The sequence below is a fragment of the Ascaphus truei genome, chromosome 5 (assembly GCF_040206685.1).
Source record: "Ascaphus truei isolate aAscTru1 chromosome 5, aAscTru1.hap1, whole genome shotgun sequence".
NCBI lineage: Eukaryota > Metazoa > Chordata > Amphibia > Anura > Ascaphidae > Ascaphus > Ascaphus truei.
Window position 1 is genome coordinate 258,785,042 of NC_134487.1, and position 23,997 is coordinate 258,809,038.

Consider the following 23,997-nt stretch of genomic DNA (forward strand, 5'->3'; position numbering starts at 1 on the left):
ATTTTGGACTACTGTACATCCCATTCGGAGACTTAATATATATGTACACCATGTCTATTAATTAAGGTTAAAAGCTGGGTTCATTTCCCACTGTGTTTTTGGTTGCCAACTGGGCTTTTATTTCATTCTTACTTTTATTTTGATTGTTATGGTTTATCATCAAAGTATTGTTTTATTGTATTATCATCACTGAGTGTACATGTACTGTATGCGTTTCTACTGTCTTAACCCTCCGTCGGCATGACTGACAGCCTACAGCCAGTATTTCACCGCTCACAAACGGGAGGGACAATATTAGGTGTGCAGAGATACACAGTATCATGCAATGCCTTTGGACAGCCCGGCCCACAAGGATATGCAAATGAGTAATGGTCTATTCAGCAAAGGGCCATAAGTCACAGCTGAGAAGGGACTTAATCAACTTTTGATTGGACTATACCCCCTTAAATACCGGTAGAAGACTTTTGGACTTTATCTGATCCTGACGAAGCCTAGGTGTAGGTGAAACGCGTAGCTCTTGTTTTGATCTGAAGCGGCCACCGTAGGAACACGCCAAGCCAACGTCAAAGCCCTGAATCCGGACGCAGAAGCAGGGATCAAACCTGTAGCAGACGCAGGCACCGATTCCTCTGGCGCCGCCACAGTCTTTTTAGATGTAAGTGTGGATTTATTTTTGTAATAAAGTATTGATTATTTACTGAACCTGGTTGTTTCTGCACCCATCTACACTGAGGGGGAAGCTGCCCACCACATACCGGAATGCGGACATGGAGGGGAGACCCTGCCCTGGCATACTCCACCACACAGAAGGGAAAATAAACCTCTGTTACACCCACGCTCACACAGAGCCGTGTGAGTGATATTCATATATATTTATATATATTTATTAACCCCCCCCCTCCCCGGTTGGTTTGGCATTTAGGTACTGCGCTTGTGCTTTGACTAGGGCATTTAACCCCTTGAGCACTGAGCCAAGTAATTAGCACCTCACTGACTATTCTAACCCACTCGGCACATTCAGTGCTGAACTCTCAATTAGGAGTCATATATATTATCACTGTTCACCCTGTGCTCCCCTATTCCTTTGTGTTTTTGTTTCAGTGGATGGCTCATTGTGGATCATCCAGATCATTTCAGCCTCTGTTCTGTAACTCTTCTTTGAATCCTGACCTGGTATGTTCCTGACACATTCCTGTGTACAGCCTGTCCCTGACAACAGCTTGTCATTACTTTGTTCCACCCTGTCCCTGACCTCGCTCTTGACTCATCCTTCAGTACTGCACTCTGCCTGTTTCATGCTGTCCTGATTGAGGCCTCTGTTGCACAGCTTATCTCTCCTGCTATACTCAGAGGTTTCTCCAGCCAATGGAATCCACTTCCTGATTTGGAGGTCACTGATCCGGTGCCCATCATACACCATGATCTTACATCCAATATTCATTCCATTAAATCATTTATGTTTTCCGTGCAATGGAGCCGGATTGATACTATGGCAGCTTACTGAATAAGATGCATTTACTCATTATGAAAATTCCATTTTCATTACTTCATAAACTATCAGAATATATCAAAACAATAATGAGTAACTCTACAATGAAACTATGATTATGAGGAGCTACAGTACATAGCAGCAAATTGTATTAGTTCAATGCAATCTGAGTGAAACAATATTCTTCCCATTAGCACCTGAATAAATTATAATGAGGCTATTTCTATGTTTCATGCATATTAATCAGGCTATGTTATCAACATTGTGTTATCTTTAATTGAAAATAAAGTGCTTTAGTAACATCATGTAATAACTTATAAAAAGAAAGAACAAAAATATTCTTACCCAATGATGTTCTAGCTGGAACAGCATCCTTATTAATCCAAAAAGACACCCAAGAAAGAACAACAATAAGTGTACAGGGAATATAGGTCTGAATTGTGAAGTAGCCCATTCTTCTGCTGAGATCAAAGTATACTGTCATTACTACATAGTCTCCTGTAACAGAACAAAGGGTACATTTATTATTATTCTGAGAATCAAAGATGAACAGTAATTGTGCAAGTCATTTAACCGCACTGTGTCTGTACAGACAGCAATGTATATTTTTATGTTTTAAAGCAGCTGTAGTAGAAATGTGCAAAATCCTTTCAGATAATGTCACAATTTAAACTGATAAGTAATTCAACAGGTTTTTGCCCCTTGAAATTAAAATTGCAATCAATACAATAAGATTGAAGCTCAAAAACAAATGCCTTGATCAAATGCTCTTTAATTAATATATTATTTTGATTAAAAAATATATATATAATCAAAAGGTAGTCGAGACCTTGTATGGCACTTTAATGTTGTGTAGTTCACTATTTGAGTCATATATTGTATAAAAAAAAACGAACTATTCTGTTGACAAAGTAACCTTTCCCAAAATACAGAACATGAAACCTATGGCTCGATAAATATAGGCTTTGTAGACATCTGAAGTGTCCAGAAATCATTGCCACCAACATGAGAGAGTTGGACCTAGAGCCCCAGGGCCAGAGGTGACGTGGCCCTGGCTGGTCCCCATTTAAACTTCTTGGGATGCTCAAAGCATAAGGGTGCCTTGCTACGGCGACGCGACGTCACTCCAAAACAAATACATTGACTCCGTCGCAAGTGCTTATAGTAAGCACGACGGCGACCACAAATTTTGAAGCCGGGTAAATTTGATTTTTTTAGAGACAGTCGCCACGTGTTACTGTCTCTAAACCAATCAAATTGTGCGGCCCACCACCTTCGTGACATCATTGGCGTTGTCGCCAGCGACATCGCAAAAAACCTAATTACAACTTTCGCTAACGGCGACGGGTGACGTCATTGGTTGCGTCGCCGTCGCCAGCACTATAAGCGCGGCCTAAGGAGAGAGTGTGTATGTGTGTGTGTCAGCAGGGCTGCATTTTCCCCCTTTCAGCCTCACCTCTTCCTTTCTGCTCATATCCCTCACACCAGCCATTTGACTCAACTTCCAGCACCCAACAAGAAAAACCTGCCAAATCAAGACGCCTAAACACACACAGATCCCAAAACTAGTGATTATCTTAATATATAAAATCGAAAGGTTGGTACTAGCTGCGGTGAATCTGATTGGTCCTCAGCCTCAGATTGGTGGCTCTATGACGTCACCCGGCTCTATGACGTCACCCAACTCTCTCCCTCCCCCCCACCGGCTCCCGGACGGAGGGGAAGTGCGGCCCTCCTGCCCCAGCTGCCAACGCTCACTTCCCTCCCTCCCCGACGGGGGGACAGGCAGTGGGCAGGCAGCCTCCGGAAGGACCCCCTTCCTCCTGCAGATGCCACTGGTAAGATGGCGGCGCACAGCGGACAGGCAGGGGGTGGTATTCAGTCAGGAGAGAGGAGGGGGGAGTTAGTCAGGAGAGGGGGGGGAGTTAGTCAGGAGAGGGGGGGAGAGGGAGTCAGGAGAGAGGGGGGAGAGTGAGTCAGGAGAGAGGGGGGGAGAGGAGATCAGGAGAGAGGAGGGGGAGAGAAGGAGTCAGGAGAGAGAGGGGGGGAAGCCTGAACAGCTGTGAAGAGGGGGGGAAGGGAATTGAGAGGGAGGATGGGGGAGGCAGAAAATTACATCACGGGCAACGCCGGGTATATCAGCTAGTTCACCATAAAGTAAAGCAACGCTGCCCTCTCGCATATAAATAGCTTTTTTTTGGTGAGTCGGTATCTACTTTATTTGTTTTCTTTGGAAGGAACAGTGTGTTAAAAGGAAGATCTTCCAACAGGAGCCCACAGTACTGAGGGGTTGAAAACCTTCCTGCTCTCAGGGTTCGGACCCCCCACATAGATGATTTGAGTCTCCGCCAGATTTGATTCCTATGATAGACTTTTTTTCCCCCATTTATATATTTACTTATATGTGAGGAAGGCAGATGGGTGATTGCATATGGTATGGGGGAATTGTGTGAGTGATAGGGGAAGGGGGGAATTGAGTGTCTGGGGGGATTGAGTGAGAGTGGGGAGAGTGAGAGAGGAGGGAGGGGGAGTAAATAAATATGCAGGACCAAGCATATTTTGATTTATTTAGCGTTTTTTTGCACAAGGGTGGAAATGACGAACTGTATTAACAGAATAACAGGGAAAAAACTAAATAAAGGGACTTATTATTGTGAGATGCATTTTATTCCAAATTTATTTTGTCCTATGTTAATGCTTATACAGTATATACCTATTAGGATGTGTACAGTATATGTATGTGTTTGTGGGGGTGTAATTACAGTATATATATTCATACAGTACATGTATTGCGGCTCTCGAAAAATTTTGGTCAAATATTTTTTTTTTCTGCAGACAGACAAGTGGCCCCTCAGATTAACATGAATGGGACTGCCATGGACCCCCACTGTGTTAATCTGATGGGCCATTAGTTTGTCTGCAGAAATGTCACAGAAATGTTGCAGCATTACTGGGAGATTGCCCCAGATTTTCCAAGGCAAGTGTTTGGATACTCATGGCTGCATCTGAACATGTTGAAGGTTCCTTCAATAGAAGGATTGTCTTAACACCTAAAGCAGCACGTGCATATATATATACGATAGCCATTGCGGAATTATTTATGGCCTACACAGAATATACTGTACAGAATATAGGATGCCTGCTGCTTGAAACGAGCAAAACGTTGATATTTACTTGTAAATAATCCTTGGTTGAGATAAGGAAGTCTTTGGCATTTTATGACGGGGAAAAAAAATTCTAATCTCGAAAGACATAGAGTATTTGTGAAACATTTATTCACTGAGTATGACTACCCAAAAATAGGCAAACATGAAGACAAAGCTTTATAAAGAAGAACTTTTGAATAACATTTAATATTGTAAAAGCAATGCTATCTTTGCACTCTAGACACATATATACTATTTAGCCAAAAGTTTCTTCAAAAATTTAGAAAATGAATCCACCTGCAGTACATGCAAAAATTGAATTTAGACAGGCAATCAAACAATAAATATTTTGCTAACTCAATAAGTAATTGACAAAAATAAGCGTAATCAAAATTTAAAACAAATATTTTTACAAAAATACTGTTCAATCACAAATTGATACCCACAGAGAGTGTAAATGGCAAGTGAAAAGTAATTTTAGAGATACATATTTGCCACACAGATTTTACCCAAACAAGCAACACTAGCTTTTCAGGGCATCTTGCCCTTTCCTCAGGCTTAACTAAGCAATGGCCTGTGCTGGAGTTGTATACCCTATCATATCTGTAATTAACCTGATTACCTCCTTCATTCTGAACTAGTGATATAAAACCTCATTCGTACAGTTGTTCTCCATCTCCGTTTGACGCCTAGGTAACATAACTTCTGGTATCTGGAACACATACCGCTTTTGCATGCATTCCATAATAACCAAGGATCCCTGATGTCACATCCTGTATATGGAACGCATTGCGCTGCCAAGCGTTCCAACCAGGATAACACAGTTAACACAGAAATCAATTTAAGCATAAATATTTATTGTTTGCGTGCCGGTCTAATTTTTTTGCATAAATTGATTGTACCTGTTGGTGGAGGTAATGGACCAGATCACCAGATATACACATCAACAAAGGGTGAGTGCAAGATCTATATTTTTTGCATTCCACCTATTGTACAGTACAAACAAAACCATGTGTGACACAATGAAAAAAAAAAGTATTCTTATACTGTATATTGTCCATAAAACGAACTATATGCTAGCTGTGATTTAATTCAGTAGCCACACCTATCATATATTTTTGAGTGTGATATAATGGGTCATGCAGTGTTCTTGTATAAACAAGCTTAGATTAATTGCAGTCTAAAACACATATGCCCACCTTTTGTAACTATAGTTGTGTTTTTCATAAATGTAAGAATGTTTAATTTATAACGATTCTATGATTTATACCTGAACATTTCCAACAAAAGCAAGTTAAAGAACTTTAATCCTAATTTCACCACATTCTTAAAAACTGCTAGAAAGCATAGCACAGAGACAAAAGCCAGTGATTTGTATTCATACATTTATTAGCCTAGATTTACTAACCTTCAATACTGATAATGCTGTTTGTTAATGGTAACATAAAAGTTATTTTTACTGCCGTCTTTACAAAAGGCTTAATACCTATATACGCAGAGATAACTCAATGTATTGATTTGATAAATGTGGGCTAAATTTAATGCCAGGATTGCTAATTAGCATGCAAAGGAGTATGCATCACCTAATTACATATTGTATGCATTACATTAACAACAGTTTTACAAATGAGAATTAACGACTAATTACCTATTCACCTGCTACTCCCTAAACTCCAATACCTGGTGTTATCGGACTTCCAGAAAATATCACCGATTTGTATATGATTGCCAAGATAAGATCAAAATACTCTAAGGCAGAGTATAACCTTCTTCTCTGGTGGTGTGATTAAAAATCTTTACACACAGCTTCTCACGGCAGGAACTTTTCCACTTGGAACGCTGTTGAACAACTGCTGGTTGCCAGAGGACTCGATAAAGAGTAACACCCACTGAGAGGATTCTCAAGGAGGCTATCCCACGATGGATGGAGCAGAGCAGTGTCTTGGATCACATGTTGGGGCATGAATTATCATACAACGCTTGAAAATATCGGATGTTTGTGAGTTAAAATTGTTATTGTTCAAGACCATAAAATTACACTCACTGGTATTACACTAGGATCGGGCACTTTTTCTTCTCATTTTTTCTATTCAGGTCTCATGAAGGAAGTAGTTGTACCCATGAAGAAGACTGCCAGCATCCTGAAGATTTACTAAGATTAACCCATTGTGGTCCCAGTGCAACCGGACTATTTTTACGTTTTTTGGTCTTTTTATGTTGTTTTTTTAATATGTTTTATATATTGTTTACATATTTTAGTTTAGCAGCATAATCTATATTAACATTTGCTCTAGTCTTTGTTATTGCTAATGATTTATTGAAATACTTTATCAATTCAGTAGGAGTAATAATATGCTTGCAAATCTCTGTTATTGATTATCATTCATTGAGCAAATTGATATATCTTTTGCAAATACTATCCAGAGCCCCATAACAAAGGGGACATTTAGATATATTGCCATACACCCATAGGCGCAGTCTAAACAAAATATATTATATTTATTATATCGGCCTGTTCTGCGTATGCACAGACATGGCGGCCCCCTTCTTGGAACCGCCGAATCGGCGGATCGCCAAAAAGTGGAGCGCCGAGAAGCAGGGCCTTGCTGTACACACACACACATATATGTATATATAATATATAATATAATATATATATGTATGTATGTGTGTGTGTGTATGTACAGCAAGGCCCCGCTTCTCGGCGATCCGCCGATTCGGGGGTTCCAAGAAGGGGGGCGCCATGTCTGTGCATACGCAGAACAGGCCGGTCTGGGTTCGCGCATGCGCAGAATGGAGGGTTTTACGCATGCATAGAATGGCGCATTGCCGGTGTGCGCATGCGCACATAACAAAAATCGCCGGTTCCTCTTTCCGGTGATTTTTGCTTTGCAGCGGGTCCTTACAACGGAACACGCCGCATGACTTGGGCCCTGCTATATATGTAGAGGTATCTGTACTGTGTTAGCCGAATTTAATAATCACAAATGAATAGATGATACCTTTCTGGGGCTAAAAAAAATGCTTTTATTTGTGCGAGCTTTCGAGATACACAATTCAGTCACAGATAACATTCCAAGATGCACTGTTTTTAATTAAACCTTGCTTGCTTTATTCATTGTAACACCTTCGGAAGAAGAGATCAGTGTATCTCGAAAGCTCTCACAAATAAAAGCATTTCATTAGCCACAGAACAGTATCGTCTATTCAATTATATATATATTAGAAGAAAAAAGATAAAAACTGCTGCGCTAGCCTCGATTAAAGGATATGAGATAGTGCACAGTAAATATTATAGCAAAAATTGCCTGTGACTGCACATGGACACACAACATATAACATATGACACACAAAAATACAAACAAACCGGGGAAAACAAAACGGGAATGGGGGAAGGGAAAGGATAACCCAGAATCAGAAAGTGCCGAACTGGATGCTGTGGGGACGCCGCTGACAGTCTCCAGGAACAACCACTTTCCTCTTCACACTACAAAATGAAAAGAAGACAGCGCGGCTCCCATAGCATAATACTGTATAAAATAATTTAATAAAAAAATCGATGCCAGGAACACGGACACTCACAATGTATAGACTAAAGATAAGCAAGGATCTCAGAACAAAATCTTTAAGGACTTCACCCGTTCCTCTGTCTGGTACACCAACCCACATGTAAGGTTGCCGGTATCCTTCTGCCACAGACACCAGGAGTGTGCGTCCACACAGAGTCTCTTCCTGGTCAAAGTCTTGCGATAGTTGTACCGGATCGCGCGGTCGTCAGTACCGCATACATGGGCGGTAAATACGATACAGGGAGAACTTGGGTGCAATAAACCCAGCACTATTCAGTGAATAGATAGTCCACAGATAAGTAGAGGATCCTAGTCTTTGCCTTACGCGTTTCGTCGCAGTATTCGACTTCCTCAGGGAATTACCCCCTGAGGAAGTCGCATATTGCTCAGTGAGTAAAGACACTGACTGAGAGTTTGAAGCAGGGGAGACTGGTTCAATTCCTGGTGTCGGCTCCTTGTGACCTTGGGCAAGTCACTTTATCTCTCTGTGCCTCAGGCACCAAAACATAGATTGTAAGCTCCACGGGGCAGGAACCTGTGAAGTGCTACGCAAAACTAGCAGCACTATACAAGATTATGCTATTATTATTATTATTGTTGTACTGTACATTTAAAAAAAAAATGAAAACATGTCATGCACAAGCCAGAGATCGCAACATTTCGGGTTAGTACACAGGTGCACACAAGCGCAGTTGAAATGGAATTACCTACACTATTTTTGTCCTAAAAAGCTGTTTGCCAAATGTAGTAAATACCATAGGTGCCAGTATATGTTAATACTTATTTATTTATTTATTTATAAAATATTTTACCAGGAAGTAATACATTGAGAGTTACCTCTCGTTTTCAAGTATGTCCTGGGCACAGAGTAAAACAAATAATACATGGTTACAAATACAGTTACATAAATGAACAAGGTATACATTTATATACAAGACATTGCATGCACAGTTAAAGAAAATATATATTATGAGCGTATGAAACAGTTACAGACCAGATTAAAGTGTGAGACAGCCTTAGATTTGAAAGAACTTAAGCTGGTGGTGGATATGAGAGTCTCTGGTAGGTTGTTCCAGTTTTGGGGTGCACGGAAGGAGAAGGAGGAACGTCCAAATACTTTGTTGAGTCTTGGGACCATGAATAGTCTTTTGGAGTCTGATCTCAGGTGATAGGTACTGCATGTGGTAGGGGTGAGGAGCTTGTTCAGGTAGCTGGGTAGCTTGCCCAGAAAGTATTTGAGGGTGAGACAGGAAAGGTGAACTTTGCGCCTAGACTCTAGTGATGACCAATCTAGTTCTTTGAGCATTTCGCAGTGATGTGTGTTGTACTGCACCGACACACTTTATTCGAGCAAATACCCGGTATGTACCTGGCAGATACCTGGAATGCGCCGCTCCTCACCTCTGACAAGCCCCGTTGTGTTTGCCTTCCCAGCCTGGGTTCATGCCTGGCTGATGGGCGGCTGATCTGTTAAATGATAATGATTAGGATTTAATAGGCTGCAATGCTTCGCGTGTCTACCAGATGGCATAAATTCATGAATTGTAATGCAGTATATATATATGTAGTGTGCAGTATTGCAGCCAACGGGAATAAAATGCTTCAATCCCTGCCGGAAAATAACTCAATGCACTCGGGCAGAAAACAGTCACAAACCTCAATACACCCGGGTATACCCGAATTCGTGGGACTAGCCGAGCTCGAATAAAGTGTGTCGCCAGTGTAGTTGCATTGGAGAACAAAACGACAAATTGAATTGTAGAGGGTGTCAAGTTTGCTAAGGTGGGTTTGAGGAGCCGAGCCATATACTATGTCTCCATAGTCAATAATTGGCATTAGCATCTGCTGTGCAATACGCTTTCTGACCAGGAGACTTAGGGAGGATTTGTTCCTGTAAAGTACCCCTACTGTACATCTGTGAAGAATTACAGTATATTTTTGGTCCAATAAAATATATCACAACCCAAAACAAATCTAGAAATACATTCAATTATTTTTCCTTAAAAAAAATCACAGATTAAATCTCAAAATACATAATTAATCTTTGCTACATTATCATACTAAATGTTGCAACAATAAAAGACCATTTGAGACACATTGTATGGAATCTTCCTTTGCAAAAGAGGTTTCAATCTAGACATTGTATCTGTATTGATTTACCATCATGCAAGTTTTCCGAAGCCTTGGATTTTCAATGTCAGGACAGCTGCTATATTCCAGTACTTCAAAAGATAGGAGTATGTTATTGATGGGGAGGAGAAAACAGTTTGTTTAAATAAGCTTCAAGACAAGGACAGTGAACTAGTAAAAAGATAGAGTATTTTAATAGTGAAAGAATTGCTCCTGTCAACTTATACATAAGGACAAAGATATCACAATGAAAAATATCAATAGCAGCAAAGGAATAAGTTAATCTGAGCACTTTGAGAGTCAACAATTTAATGTTTTAAAATGAGTCTTCAGGGTTAGTGCACAGGTACTGTACATGCACTCTAAACGTGTTGTATAAAGGAGTGTTCGGGGAGGTACAGTATATACAGTAAGTCACTGGGTCCAATAAAATAGGCTCTCATCTTCAAAAACCCTGTTTCAGGCTCTGGATGGGAGTTGACATGATTACTAAAAAGTAAATGATTGGCGAATTACAGTACTTGCGAATTGTGACAGAACTACGATTTATTGGAAAAATAGCCAATTGATTGTGAAAATGTGTAATTTCTGAGAAACTTTTAGCCCTTAAAGTTCTGCAAACCGGTTTGACAGGAATCTATTTCTTTGGAGGTATATGGCTCCTTCCTTCAGTATAGAGCTCCTACCAATTCTTCATTTAGCATAACGGTATAATACACCTCAATGTCAGTCTACACTTCACCCTCCACTAAAGAGCACGTGAGTGACTATGGCTGACAGAAAGAAGAGATATGTGTAGGTTTTAAGATTTCACACTAGGGTACTTGTGCACCAACAGTTCGCCTGTATAATAAGGGAACTCGGATACTGGTTTTGGCCAGCTTTTCATTGCACTAAATCACAAAAGCGTATGCTTTATTTATTTAACCCCTTCAGGGCACTTTCCCATATTTCACAAAGTTCAGTCCATCGGACAATAAGAAATTACATATATTCAGTGTTGGTACCTGCTAAACAGAGTTTACCTTGATGAGGTTGGCAGGCTTGAATCATGGTTTGATCAAAAGATGCAACCAAATCACTCCTTTGTTACACTGACTTAGTTTCTAAATGTAAAAATGTCACCAGTATATTTTAGCCCAAATTAGTAGGAGCACAGGTTTTGATCTTTTTGGTTTCCATAAATGTAAGTCTAAGATAGAAAAGTATCCCTTTAATGTGGCACAAAGAGAAGCATCCTAAATTAAAACATAATCTTTATTAAGGTAAACTTAAAATAAAACTGTTTGGAAACCACATATACAAGACGCAAAACTGATAAAAACAATTAAAAGAACCGAAGAGGTGTGTGTAGGTGTAACTGAAGTACAAGTATTGCTGTGATTTATATATAACTGTTATTAGACATAGTATAACACTTAAATGGTGTAGGAAATACCTGTATGGTGTCCTGAAAAGACAGGGTGTATCCTGAATTAGCACAGTATTAGTCCACCGCGTAAGGGGAGCCCAGTATAGGGACACCTTACCACAAAACTACTAGTGATTATAGTTGTTTGGTAGGAGTATGCACACAGAGTGCTGCCAGAGAAAAATATTAACTGTGGCAGACACAGGGGTGCTAATAAGACCATATACCTTCACATAGCTGGGTGGAGTGAACAGCACTAGATGATGGCTAATCACTGATCCCAGCTGACCCATACAGTGTATACTGATAGCCCTTCAGGTATGCAGGAGCTCTCTAAGAGACACCCTATCTGCACGCTGCTAATGTAATAGCTGCCTGAAGGCTAAGGGAGCTGCCCTATGTATATATTCCTCAGGCAGGCTCACTATTGCTGGGTATAATTGAGAGGTAAAATAGACTAACTATAGGTGGCTAAATAAAGGACAGGCATAACCTTAAGTCTGAGCGCTGTTGCTGCCCACAGATGCAGTCTGCGAAGTACTCAGACAGGAAACAGGCCCACACCTCTCCGATGAGCCGACGTCACATGGAGGTGACGTCAGACGTACCCTACGTACATTTCACCATAACTGGCTTCATCGGGGGACATTTTCCAAAAATGTAAACCCAATCCTTTTACCAGCAGCATACTTCATTAAGGGATGAGCGTAGGTAATATGTTAAATCTTCCATGAATTTGTTTAGGTTAGGAAACTGCAAAAAAAAAGTTTGCAAATGCATTTTGGAATGTGCTGTGAGGACGCCCATGAACATGTTTCAAATTGAAATAAATATCCATTAGAAACTGAAAAACGCAGCTATTTCAGCTAGACTGCTATACGGTTAACATGGCTGAGCAGGCCATAAAGAAGCTCCGGCGAAACGCGTAGAATCTGCTCAGAGAATGGGAATCCAGGCAACCGAACAAGCCGAGTCCAGGTGCTTCCACCCTCAGATGAGACGTCACCGGAAGAGATATAGGAACGCGGAAGAAATCCAAGAACCAGCAGATATCGTCGAGAGAGACGCCACGGATCTTCAGTTCTTACCATTTCAATATGCAATATTTTTGTGCAAAATGTGAGTGCAGTTCTGTACATTTTGTTACCTTTCAATGCAGGTTATAGACAGACTACACTATCTAAGTCTCTTTTCACTTTTGAGACAAATGGGAGGACCACTGCTGCATCCATAAACAATAATGCACTGAGGAAAACCACCATTGCACTCATCAGAGAGAGGCTGTATCTCTGATACACTATACTTCTAAGGAGAAATTTGTGAGGGCAATAGACAAATCTATACACACATGAGTTTATTATGAAATTGGTCAAACTATTGTATATTCTTTTTATTTTTCATGCATCTACGATGTGATTTTTCCAGCGCTTCACTTACTGAAGACATCATCTACCTCAACTGCTGGGACTGCTCCTGCTTCTGATGCTGGGAGGATCCGCAGCCAGATGTTCACCGACGAGGAGCTGGAAATACTTATAAATGGAGTGGTGGATAACCACTCCAAATTATTAGTTTCCCTATTATCCAGGACCAGCAACCTAGAGAAACAGCGGATTAGAGGGTGCACACTGGAGCACCTAAATGCCCTCGGGTATGCTGTCCGATCCATTGACAAAGTCAAGAAAGGCTGAGAGGACAGAAAATGGAAGGTAAAAAAGAAGTTGGCTGACAACGCAAACGCAGCCCAGTCACAGATGACTGATGGGCACCACTTTCCCATTGCACTTGACACCTACAAAGGAGTGGGTCAACTCTTAGATATCAATCTCATGTATACATGTCACTTTTGACACAACCTAAAACATCATCACTCATACAGGTAACTTGCTCTTTTACTAAGTACTTACATTAGTAAAATAACGTATGTGACATGCTTACATGTGTTCCCTCATAACAATACAAAATACTTTAGGACATGCCTTCCACATTGTGGTAAGTGATCAATTAGTGTAAAGTAATAATTTGCCTATTTGAAGACCATATACTGTAACTGTTCACTAATAACAAGAACAATAGTTTAAGCAAGAGAAAGAGTCTCAATATCTCAAAAAGTTCCTGTATAACCTGATTAATCATCTTATGAAAGGTATCTAAATACCCACTATACCGAGCACTTATCTCCCAAGATTCAATCTGCTTCCAGTCTTAAGTTTCACCGAAAAAACTTTTTGCTCTTTTTTCTGCAAATGATCACCCCACTGCTTTACCTATTTACCTGTGTCTGCCTAAATACATCCCAAACTTCTGAGGTTAGCCATTGCAAACATCATAGAATAGACACCTTGAAATACTTAATGTAACTTTGTGTCTAGGATATACTTGAAAAGGAGAGGTCACTCTAAATGTTTTTGCTCCACAAAAGACTTATAAACTATAGCATGATTCAGCATGGGAGTAAAGGCCTTCTAAATTTCAGCAACAGTTTGTTGATCGGGGGCTTTATATATTCTACTGCTAAAATGTTCTAGAAATAAAGAGACATGTTCAAAAATGCCTGTTGTGGCTTAGCAAATCTATCCAAATGTGCTTACCGAAGTTATGTATGAATGTACTTGATGATATGATGTTTTCCTCTTTCAGGACCATCACACAGACAGCCAGTGCCTGAGTCTAAGCACAAAGTTAATCTTTCCTGCCTTGCCTTTAAGTACTATCTGTCCAAGCTACCCGTCTATCTGAACAAGCACCTTACCCCTACCACATGCAGCACGTATCATCTGAGATCTGACTCCAAAAGACTGTTCATAGCCTCAAGGCTCAACAAAGTTTCTGGCCACTCCTCTTTCTCTTACAGTTCACCTCAAAACTGGAAAATACAGTACATCAAACAAGTATTTTATTTTAGACATAAACTTGTTAGTCTGGGAATTTTGGACCTCCACAGAGCTACTGGACTATTTGAGCCCTTGTTCAAAATACTGGGAAGCTGCTTTCCTGTGACAGAAGCATTCTATACTGTACATCATAGTGCTACCTTAATGATAGAAAATTGTAATGATCAAAAACACAATGCTTAATACATTCCTTGATACGTACAACTATAAAGAGACAAGACACCTTTCTGCACTGGAAAATACATTACAACCCAATTTAAACATGAAAATGTCTTATGGCAAAAAACTGCTTTACAAATATGGGTCATTATGGGATGATTTGATGTAGAAGCATTAAACAGTTAATTTCAATATTTAATTACAGAAGTCAATCTTTCATGGAATGTCGATTTGCAGCATAGGTATGCCAGACAAAATACCAAGGCTTAAAGAGCAATGTTTAATTGTTCTAGTACAGTAAGTACGAGGCTTCTTTGTTTAAATCCTTTACAGATTCTATAATCACATACACCCAGGGTTGCCACTTTCTACTGAAGGCTAACCCGGAGATAAAATGTTTCCATTTAGTTCTTACCTTCAGCGGCATCTCCAAGCATCCTCTGGCATCCTTCCAACATCCTTCCGGCATCTCCCCCCTGCTACTGCTGTCAATGTGGCTACATTGCCATGACAACAGTACGCTACACTGGCGACACACTTTATTCGAGCTCGGCTAGTCCCACGAATTCGGGTATACCCGGGTGTATTGAGGTTTGTGACTGTTTTCTGCCCGAGTGCATTGGGTTATTTTCCAGGCAGGGATTGAAGCATTTTATTCCCGCTGGCTGCAATACTGCACAGTATATATATATATATACTGCATTACAATTCATGAATTTATGCCATCTGGTAGACACGCGAAGCATTGCAGCCTATTAAATCCTAATCATTATCATTTAACAGATCAGCCGCCCTTCAGCCAGGCATCAACCCAGGCTGGGAAGGCAAACGCAACGGGGCTTGTCAGAGGTGAGGAGCGGCGCATTCCAGGTATCTGCCAGGTACATACTGGGTATTTGCTCGAATAAAGTGTGTCGGTGCAGTATGTGGCGTCAAGTTGCCATGACAATGGGACACCTTATGGCGCTGATGCGTTATATGACGTCATGTGGTCATGGCAACGCGGCACCATATGAAGTCGTGACTTCACATTGTCATGTCAACGGGTGTCACGTGATGCTATGACGTCATGTAGCATTTCCGTTGCCATGGAAATGCGGTGCCATTTGGTGGTGCCATTTGATGTTGCACAACCATATTGACAGCAGTTGCCTGGGGTGATGCAAGGAGAATGCCCAGGATTCCGCCACCACCCAGAGATTTACAATGTAAACCAATAGCCCAGAGATACGTGACCAAAACCTCTTGTCTCCGGGTGAAACCCGGAGTGGTGACAACCCTACATACATCCTATAGATAGATTGCTTATTTATAAAGCAACCCATGTTCCATTTTGATTATAAATGTATCTATATTGTTAAATTTATAAAAAATAAATGTACTTATTGTGTTTGCTGATTGTATTTTATCAAACACATCACATATTTGAAATATTTTATGGAATGCAAGATCTTTCTGCAACAAACTTACTACAATACATGACATTCATTTCCAAGTCTCTCAATCTTCTAACCATTAGAGAAACCTGACTCACCCCCTCCGACAGCACCTCTTCTGCTGCACTATCCATTGGTGGTCTTTCCCTTAGCCACACCCCATACCAGGGAATAAACAGGATGGAGGAGCTGGCATACTAATTTCCCCACGTTGCAAATTCCATGTCCTAATCCTTTTTCCCTCCTTTTCATTCTCAACCTTCGAAGTTCATGCTATTTGTCTCTTTTCCACCTTCTCCCTCTGTGTCACTTTTATCTATGACCCCCTGGACCTGCATATTAATTTCTTGACAACTGTGAAGCCTGGCTTCCTCACTTCCTCTCCTCTGACACACCTGCTGTCATGCTGAAAGACTTTAACATACATATTGACTATCCTAATGCCACTCCAGCTGCCCATCTTATTTTGTTAACCTCCTCCTATGGTCTCTCCCAGTGGACCACCTCTCCTACTCACTGCAATGGACTCTCTTCCCCACTACGACTAGGTCTCTGTGCCCTGGCTCTGGTCGGTGATCAAATACGCCCTACCTTAGCCCAGCGGGTCTGCTTCCTATCAGAGATGAGCATCGTTATAAGGCATACATTTTATAGATAGAGATCCAAATATAGACACATAGCTAGATATCCATATACAGATTTAGAAAAAGGTTATGGCACGTTATGTTGGGATATTCAATGATATTTTGTATTATCACTGCTATTGAATCCTATTGAAAATCCATGATATTCAGCGTTATAGTGCAATATTCCACAATATCAGCTGTACATAGGTAGACAAAAAGGGATATACACCTACCGAGATAGATAGGGATATACATTTATATACAGTAAATATGGCAAGAGAATCAGACACATAAGTAGATATATGGGCAAACAGGTAGACAGTAAGACATAAGGATGTCAGTATGTAATAGTTGAAATGATAGATTATATTAGAGAAGAAGGGAGAATAAGGAAATTATAGAGTAGATGTTAGTTCTCTGTAGGTTGGTGAATTGATAATACTGTAATAGTTTATTTATAAAATATTTTACCAGGAAATAGACATTGAGAAAAAAGACCTCTTGTTTTCAAGTATGTCTTGGGCACAAAATAGTGTTGACAAGATTACAAGTTAAAGTTACAAACATGTTTAAAGTAGGAACCAGCCAAATTCTTGAAATAACTTAGACAGAAGGAGGATTGGAAAGATTCTGGAAATTGTGCCAGAAGTGGGGTGTTCATTAGAAAAAGCAGAGTGACCAGATTCTTTATTGAACCTTAGAACCATAAGCATGTTTCTGGAGCCGGATCTAAGGAGATACACTGGCGACACACTTTATTCGAGCTCGGCTAGTCCCACGAATTCGGGTATACCCGGGTGTATTGAGGTTTGTGACTGTTTTCTGCCCGAGTGCATTGAGGTATTTTCCAAGCAGGGATTGAAGCATTTTATTCCCGCTGGCTGCAATACTGCACAGTATATATATATATACTGCATTACAATTCATGAATTTATGCCATCTGGTAGACACGCGAAGCATTGCAGCCTATTAAATCCTAATCATTATCATTTAACAGATCAGCCGCCCGTCAGCCAGGCATGAACCCAGGCTGGGAAGGCAAACACAACGGGGCTTGTCAGAGGTCAGGAGCGGCGCATTCCAGGTATCTGCCAGGTACATACTGGGTATTTGCTCGAATAAAGTGTGTCGGTGCAGTAAGTGCTTTGTATAGTTCGGTTGAGAAATCTGCTCAGATAATTGGTTAACTTATCTAGAATGTACAGTATTTGAAGGTGAGACAGGAGAGATGTGTGTTGCATCTGGACTAAAGGGATAGCCAACCTACAATAGTCCAATTAACATATCACAATGGTATTAGTACATAGTAAAACAAAACGGCATATTGAGTTGTAAAGAATGTAAAAGTTGGATAAATCAAGAGGGACAGATGGCAAGATCCACTAAGCTTAAACAGTAACCAACGTTCTTTTCCCTGAGGTTAATGCGTACTGTATGTGTAGGAGGACATGTGCAGAGGTACACAATGGAGACTGTTGTAAGGTGAAATCATAACAAGGCTTTATTGTGCCTGTCGCTTAAAACACAGCAAATCAATCAACATAAGCGAAATAATGAGCCAAACAAAGAAAACCTATCTCCACTTTGGCATATATGTATCCTTCTATTCCAGCCCCTTTTAACTGGGTGGCTACCCAGGCTATTAATCAGCCCAAGTCATATAGATAGATATATATATAGACAACAGTCAATGGAAAATAAAGTCTTATCTGTTTCCGGGGTTGCTGCCTTTTCTCCGGATTATAAGCATCCAGGTTTAGAAGTCTTATTTGTCAGCTCCAGAGATCTGTGTTCTCTTGGTCAGTCTCTCCTGGGAGACTCAAGAACCTCTGCTCTGTTTCCTTGTTCAGCTCACACGTGTGCTAAGGAGACTCCCTTCCTGTCTCAACAGACAGGCTTTTCTAAGCCATCTAAATCAGGCAGGTGGTGTTAGTTAATTGCCTACCAGCAGTTAACCACCACACTGCTGGATTAGAGGCACATTTGTGAACAGGGATAAGTCCCCTGTTACAGTATGTAAAACAACTGTCGTTGTATATCTCATTAGCATAGCCATAATGTCATATTATTATAGCATAACATTGTGTTCGCTTCCAATAACATGACCATAAGTATACCTTATACCAATTCAGTTCCTGAAAAAAGTATTTTTCTGGAAAGAATAAGAGAGGGCAGAGGGTACTCCAATAAATTGGTCTCTCGCTTTCCCTCCTTGGCCACTCCCATGCCAAGGCTAGTGATCATATGATTGCTCTTATGAGTGCTCATCCAATTGTGTCCTACCTCTACTGTATCCTTGTGCTCCCTTGGTTTCGGTCCATCACAAGAAGACCTCCCTGGCTCACCCCTTTTGCATCTAATTCAAAATTCTGCAACTAGAATTATTTAACCTTATCACAGAAAAGTCCCTGTTCATACTGTATCCTTCTTAAATCCCTCTCCTAGCTTCCCATCAAGTTCCAGATAAACTGCAAAGTTCTCCTCCTTATATTCAAGGCTCTCCACTCATCTGTTCCTCCCTACATATCAGCTTTGATCTCTTTTTATGTTCCTGCTAGTCTCTTGTACTCTGCTCATTACTGTCTCCTTTTCACAGTGAGAGAGACTGGGGCGCTTCCCTATGGTAATATCTTTGCAACAGTGTACACGCAAGAAGGCCGTTAGTCAGAGTAAAAATAAATTGTAGTAAATACTGGCCCGGAATGGTCTGATGGCCCAATAGAGAATCTCCCTGGATCCTTTTGGTGAGTGGTGTGGCAGACATGAGGAGCGCAAATCATTAAAAGGAAAAAAGAAATACAAAACAGATAATCAGAAGTAATACTGTATATTCTATATATACAGTATGGCTGCATGCACGGAACGGCAGGTGGAGGGATGCAGGAAAACTAAAACATAAACTTACACGGCCCTGTGTAAGTCAGCAAAATGAAAGGTGTCATGATAGACTCTTCCAGCTGGCACATGCGTGGTGGGATGCGACCGGGGTGAGTGAATACGACTATCAAAATATAGGGTGAAAACTGACTCACACGGCCATGTGTGAGTCACTGCATGTAGCGGTATCTTTCGGTCCTCTCCAGGGACTGGATACACCGTATATCTATAACACCCCTGGGTTAATGTGGACGCAATAGTCGGTAGTAGTGGAAAAAATCAATAAACTATGACTCACACAGCCATGTGTGAGTCACTGCCTCCAGTGATTTCTTTGAATCCTTGTGTCTGTGTGCGTCTGTCTTCTCGCAAGGTCTTCATAAGTCACCCCACAGACATCCAAGATATGTGTTAGGTCAAAACGTTTAATAATACACATATTACAGACAGCTAAAAATTGATTAAAAAGTCCACTCACATCCACGAGTAATCTTGGATTTGATTTTCTCCGCTTCTTGGGGCTCTTACCAGATCTGCTGATTGCCGCATCCGGAATCAGGAAAGGAACTGCAGTGTGCCAGGAGTTACGGAGTCCTTCTTGGTCCAAAAAGCTCCACGTTCAGCTGGCTACGCGTTTCGCACAAGGTAAGTGCTTTGTTAGGTCGAGCTTTTCACACCTTCCACCTCTACTGGTCTCCCTCCTAAAACATTTTTCCTCACTGCCCCTTCCCTGTGGCACTCCCTCACACATGGTATACACTAAGCACCTTCTCTCCCCACCTTTAAGTCAAATCTAAAATATCCTGGACTCATGGCTACTGCCCAACATGAATAGAAGCACTTATCAACCATCATGGCTAATCGCTGACATTTAAAGCACCTACTTCCTCACTGGCTTTATTTGCAAGTCTCATAACATACCATTAGGTTGTAAGCTCTCTAGAGCAGGTATATACTTTCCTATTGTCTCATTTTATGTTTGTTGCACTTAGTGTATTATAATTCCTTTTATCGTATTGTTTCGTTTGCAAAGTAATTCATACACTGTTGGTCCTATATAAATAAAAATATACAAATGGATGTAGCCAATGTTATTGCAACCCCTGGCAGGCCCCCATGGATAAAAAAAATCAAGATAGCCACACACCCATTGCGCTTGCGGCTGACTCAAACCAATGGTTGCTGCTCCCGCTGGTGCATTGTGCATGTCCCAGAGCAGTGTGCCAAGGGTTGCAATAATTCTGGTTACATTTGTACATACCGTATATACAGTACATACAAACAGAGAAAGAAAAAGTGTCCCTATTATTCCCTAAAGTGCACAGACTTCCATTCTTAATGATTCAGAATCAAAACAAGCTAGGGGTTAGATACTGTAAGCCAGGGGTATCAAACTCATTTCATATGATGGGCCTGATTATATTTCATTGTATTTAATTTGGGCCATAGGTACCATACATTTTCAAAATACGCAAATAATCCAAATATTTCAGGATTTCACATGCTCCTTCCTCACTTGCTTCTCCCTATGCTCCCCTAGTCACTTGCTTCTCCCCACACATTCCCCTCCTCTCAAGATTTTTCCCCTACATGTTCTTCTCACCTGCTTTTCCTTCACATAACAACATATCTTTTCACCTGCTTCGCATTTACATGTCCCCCCATTTTCACTCTCACTCTCCCATCTCTCACCCACTCTTTCCCCTTCTATGTCCCCTCATCTTCTCTCATTCTCTCTCTCATTCTTCTCATTCATTCTCCTTTCAATTCACATCTTTCCCTACACCTTCCTCCCTCACTTCCCTACAACCTCTCTCTCCTCACTAACAACTCTTCTCCTTGCTTCTCTACTTACTACCCCCCTTCCCTCTCTCTCGTACCCCCCCACCCTTTCTCACCCTCCCCTCTCTCTCTCTTACCCTAATTATAGAGGATTGAGGAGAAGCAGAGGCGAGAATTTCAGCACACCGACATGAGGTCGCTGCAGCAGAATCACGCAAAGGCAAACCAGGCACTACCATTGGCATGACAAGCCTCATGATACTGTAGTTCCTACAGCAGTTCCTGCAGCAGTCAAGCACAGCAGCAGCATGGGAAGTTGAAGGAGGAAGTGCAGGACTCCCCCCCACTCTACAGGCCACATGCTGCCCACATGCCTTATGTTTCACACCCCTGCTGTAAACTCTCTTACTTTTTTTATTTTGCAGGGTCCCCCATCATACCAAAAAAAAAAAAAACATCGATAATATTAAATCTTTTTACAATTTATAAACATTCATATACTCAGATCTTGGGTGGAATGTTTTTATTACCACAGTACTTTTACATTTTAGAAAAAAAAGATAATGCATTAACAAGAGCTAATTTTCAACGCAGTATATCGACTGACTGCCACAGTTTTTCAGAGCTAAGACCTTATTAGTCTACAGTGTATTATTCTATAATGTATATTATATATCTAGTAATATATTAGTATATTATTATTAGCTACATACTGTATGTATTATTAAATTAATCATTCTTGTATTTTTGTTGTTTGTGTGCTTGATTCTTACAATAGCATAATTATTATAGTTCCAACCATTAATTATGATTTTATGCACATGATAAAGCAGTAACATGATTCACAACTTATGTAAAGACCTTGAATCTTTGGCACCCATTCACATTAAAATTGTGTTTTAAACCAAAAATATATTCTACTGTTTCTCATAATACAGCTCAGTATGCTTCTGAAAACATATTCCAAATGTACAGTATACATAAATACTGCTCAATGAACAATCTGTTTAGATTATAGATATGTAGTGACCCAGATAATTTGAGTGGATAATTTGAGTGGATTATGCATTAGTAAGAGTATGATGGTAAATAAAATATAGAAATGCACATCTGTTTTATGATCCTAGTACAATCATAAATGCTAGCAAGGATAAAGGACGGTATAAAAATTATCATGGAAAATCTTCACTCATATTTACTTCATAATGAAGACTTCCAAAATGATCGTCCAGGAATTTATAATATTCACTTCTACCTGTTGTCCTAACACATTTCATGCTCCCATTTTACATTTGGTGTTGGTCTTAGTCTTTTCTTATTCCTTTGTATAGCAGAGTCCCCCCTGGTGCCCCGTGTCCCCTTAGCAACCAGCAAAGGCAGGTGCAGGCGGCACTGCGGGGGAGTATGGAGCGGCGATCGGCTTGCTGGAGGTTCCGACAGCTCCCTCTGCAGGGCGCCGCACGTTTCGTGCATGTGCAGAGGAATCCCCAAGTCCGGCGGCCATGTTGGGTTGGCGCTGGTGTGAGAGAGTTTGCGCATGCGCAGCAGGACCCCCGGAGCATCAGCCATTAGGGGGACAAGCCCGTGGGGGACATGTATCACATGGCCTAGAGCACTGAGATTCCCCTTTTTGCAGATAGATACATTTCGAGCGCTGGGACCACGCCAGCAGTCGGAGCTGGGACAAGGAAGGGATAGGTTATGTGTGCAGGTGTAGGTGGCACCTGCACTAGGCCAGATACCGCCTGTTAGGCCCCAGCTAGGCCCCGACTCCCCAGTGTAGCCTGTGGTTGCTGCAGGGATAGGCCCATAGAGAGGGACACTGCCCCTGTAGAACCAGATCATATGGACAAAGCAAGGAAGCGGCTGCATCTTGGATCAGGGTGATCTGGGACCAGATCATCCATCAGTGCTACAGGGACTATTAAAGGTGGTACCATCCACGAGGGACCCACCCACCGGAGGCATCGCGGTTCAGCAAGGGATCCGTGGATCCCATCTGCATATCCAGCACAATCTGCGTGCCCGGGTGTGGGATCAACCAGCAGGTACCCAACGCAACACATTGGGTGGGGTATTATCTTGTGGACACCAGGATGGTTGGGTGCCCAAGGGCCCCTCAGGTACTTTGGGGATTGTGACTCCAAGGTGGGGAACGGCGTATTGGAGAGTTAGGCCGTGCGTGACCTGGTTGGTCGGACTGCATATTTTCCTTAGGTGGCCTATAGTAAAACAGGTGGAGGTGCTACTGAGCATCGATCCAGGTACACCCCAGGTTCCCAGCAGCGGAGGCTTAGGCCTCCTGTGAGCCACAGGTATTGCACCGCACCACACACCGTAGCCACATATCTCCAAGGGGGTGGGGGAAAGTGCGCTATATTTGGAATCAAGCCAAATAGAAGGGCCTACTCTAGTAGCTTCGATAAGTGACTTATCGAGAATTTTGGCACTTCTCAAATGAGTTTTCAAGTGTAGCTA

At 41.3% G+C, this 23,997-nt stretch overlaps 1 protein-coding gene across 4 annotated transcripts in view; it reads right to left on the reverse strand.

Moving 5' to 3' along the window:
• Positions 1-23,997, reverse strand: part of GABRG2 (gamma-aminobutyric acid type A receptor subunit gamma2) — a 297,737-nt gene that overhangs the window by 69,564 nt on the left and 204,176 nt on the right. For all 4 annotated transcript variants that reach the window (XM_075601921.1, XM_075601920.1, XM_075601923.1 and 1 more), the window contains exon 7: positions 1,835-1,987. In XM_075601921.1, the coding sequence (XP_075458036.1) occupies positions 1,835-1,987 (153 nt within the window). The remainder of the gene's footprint in view (positions 1-1,834; positions 1,988-23,997) is intronic.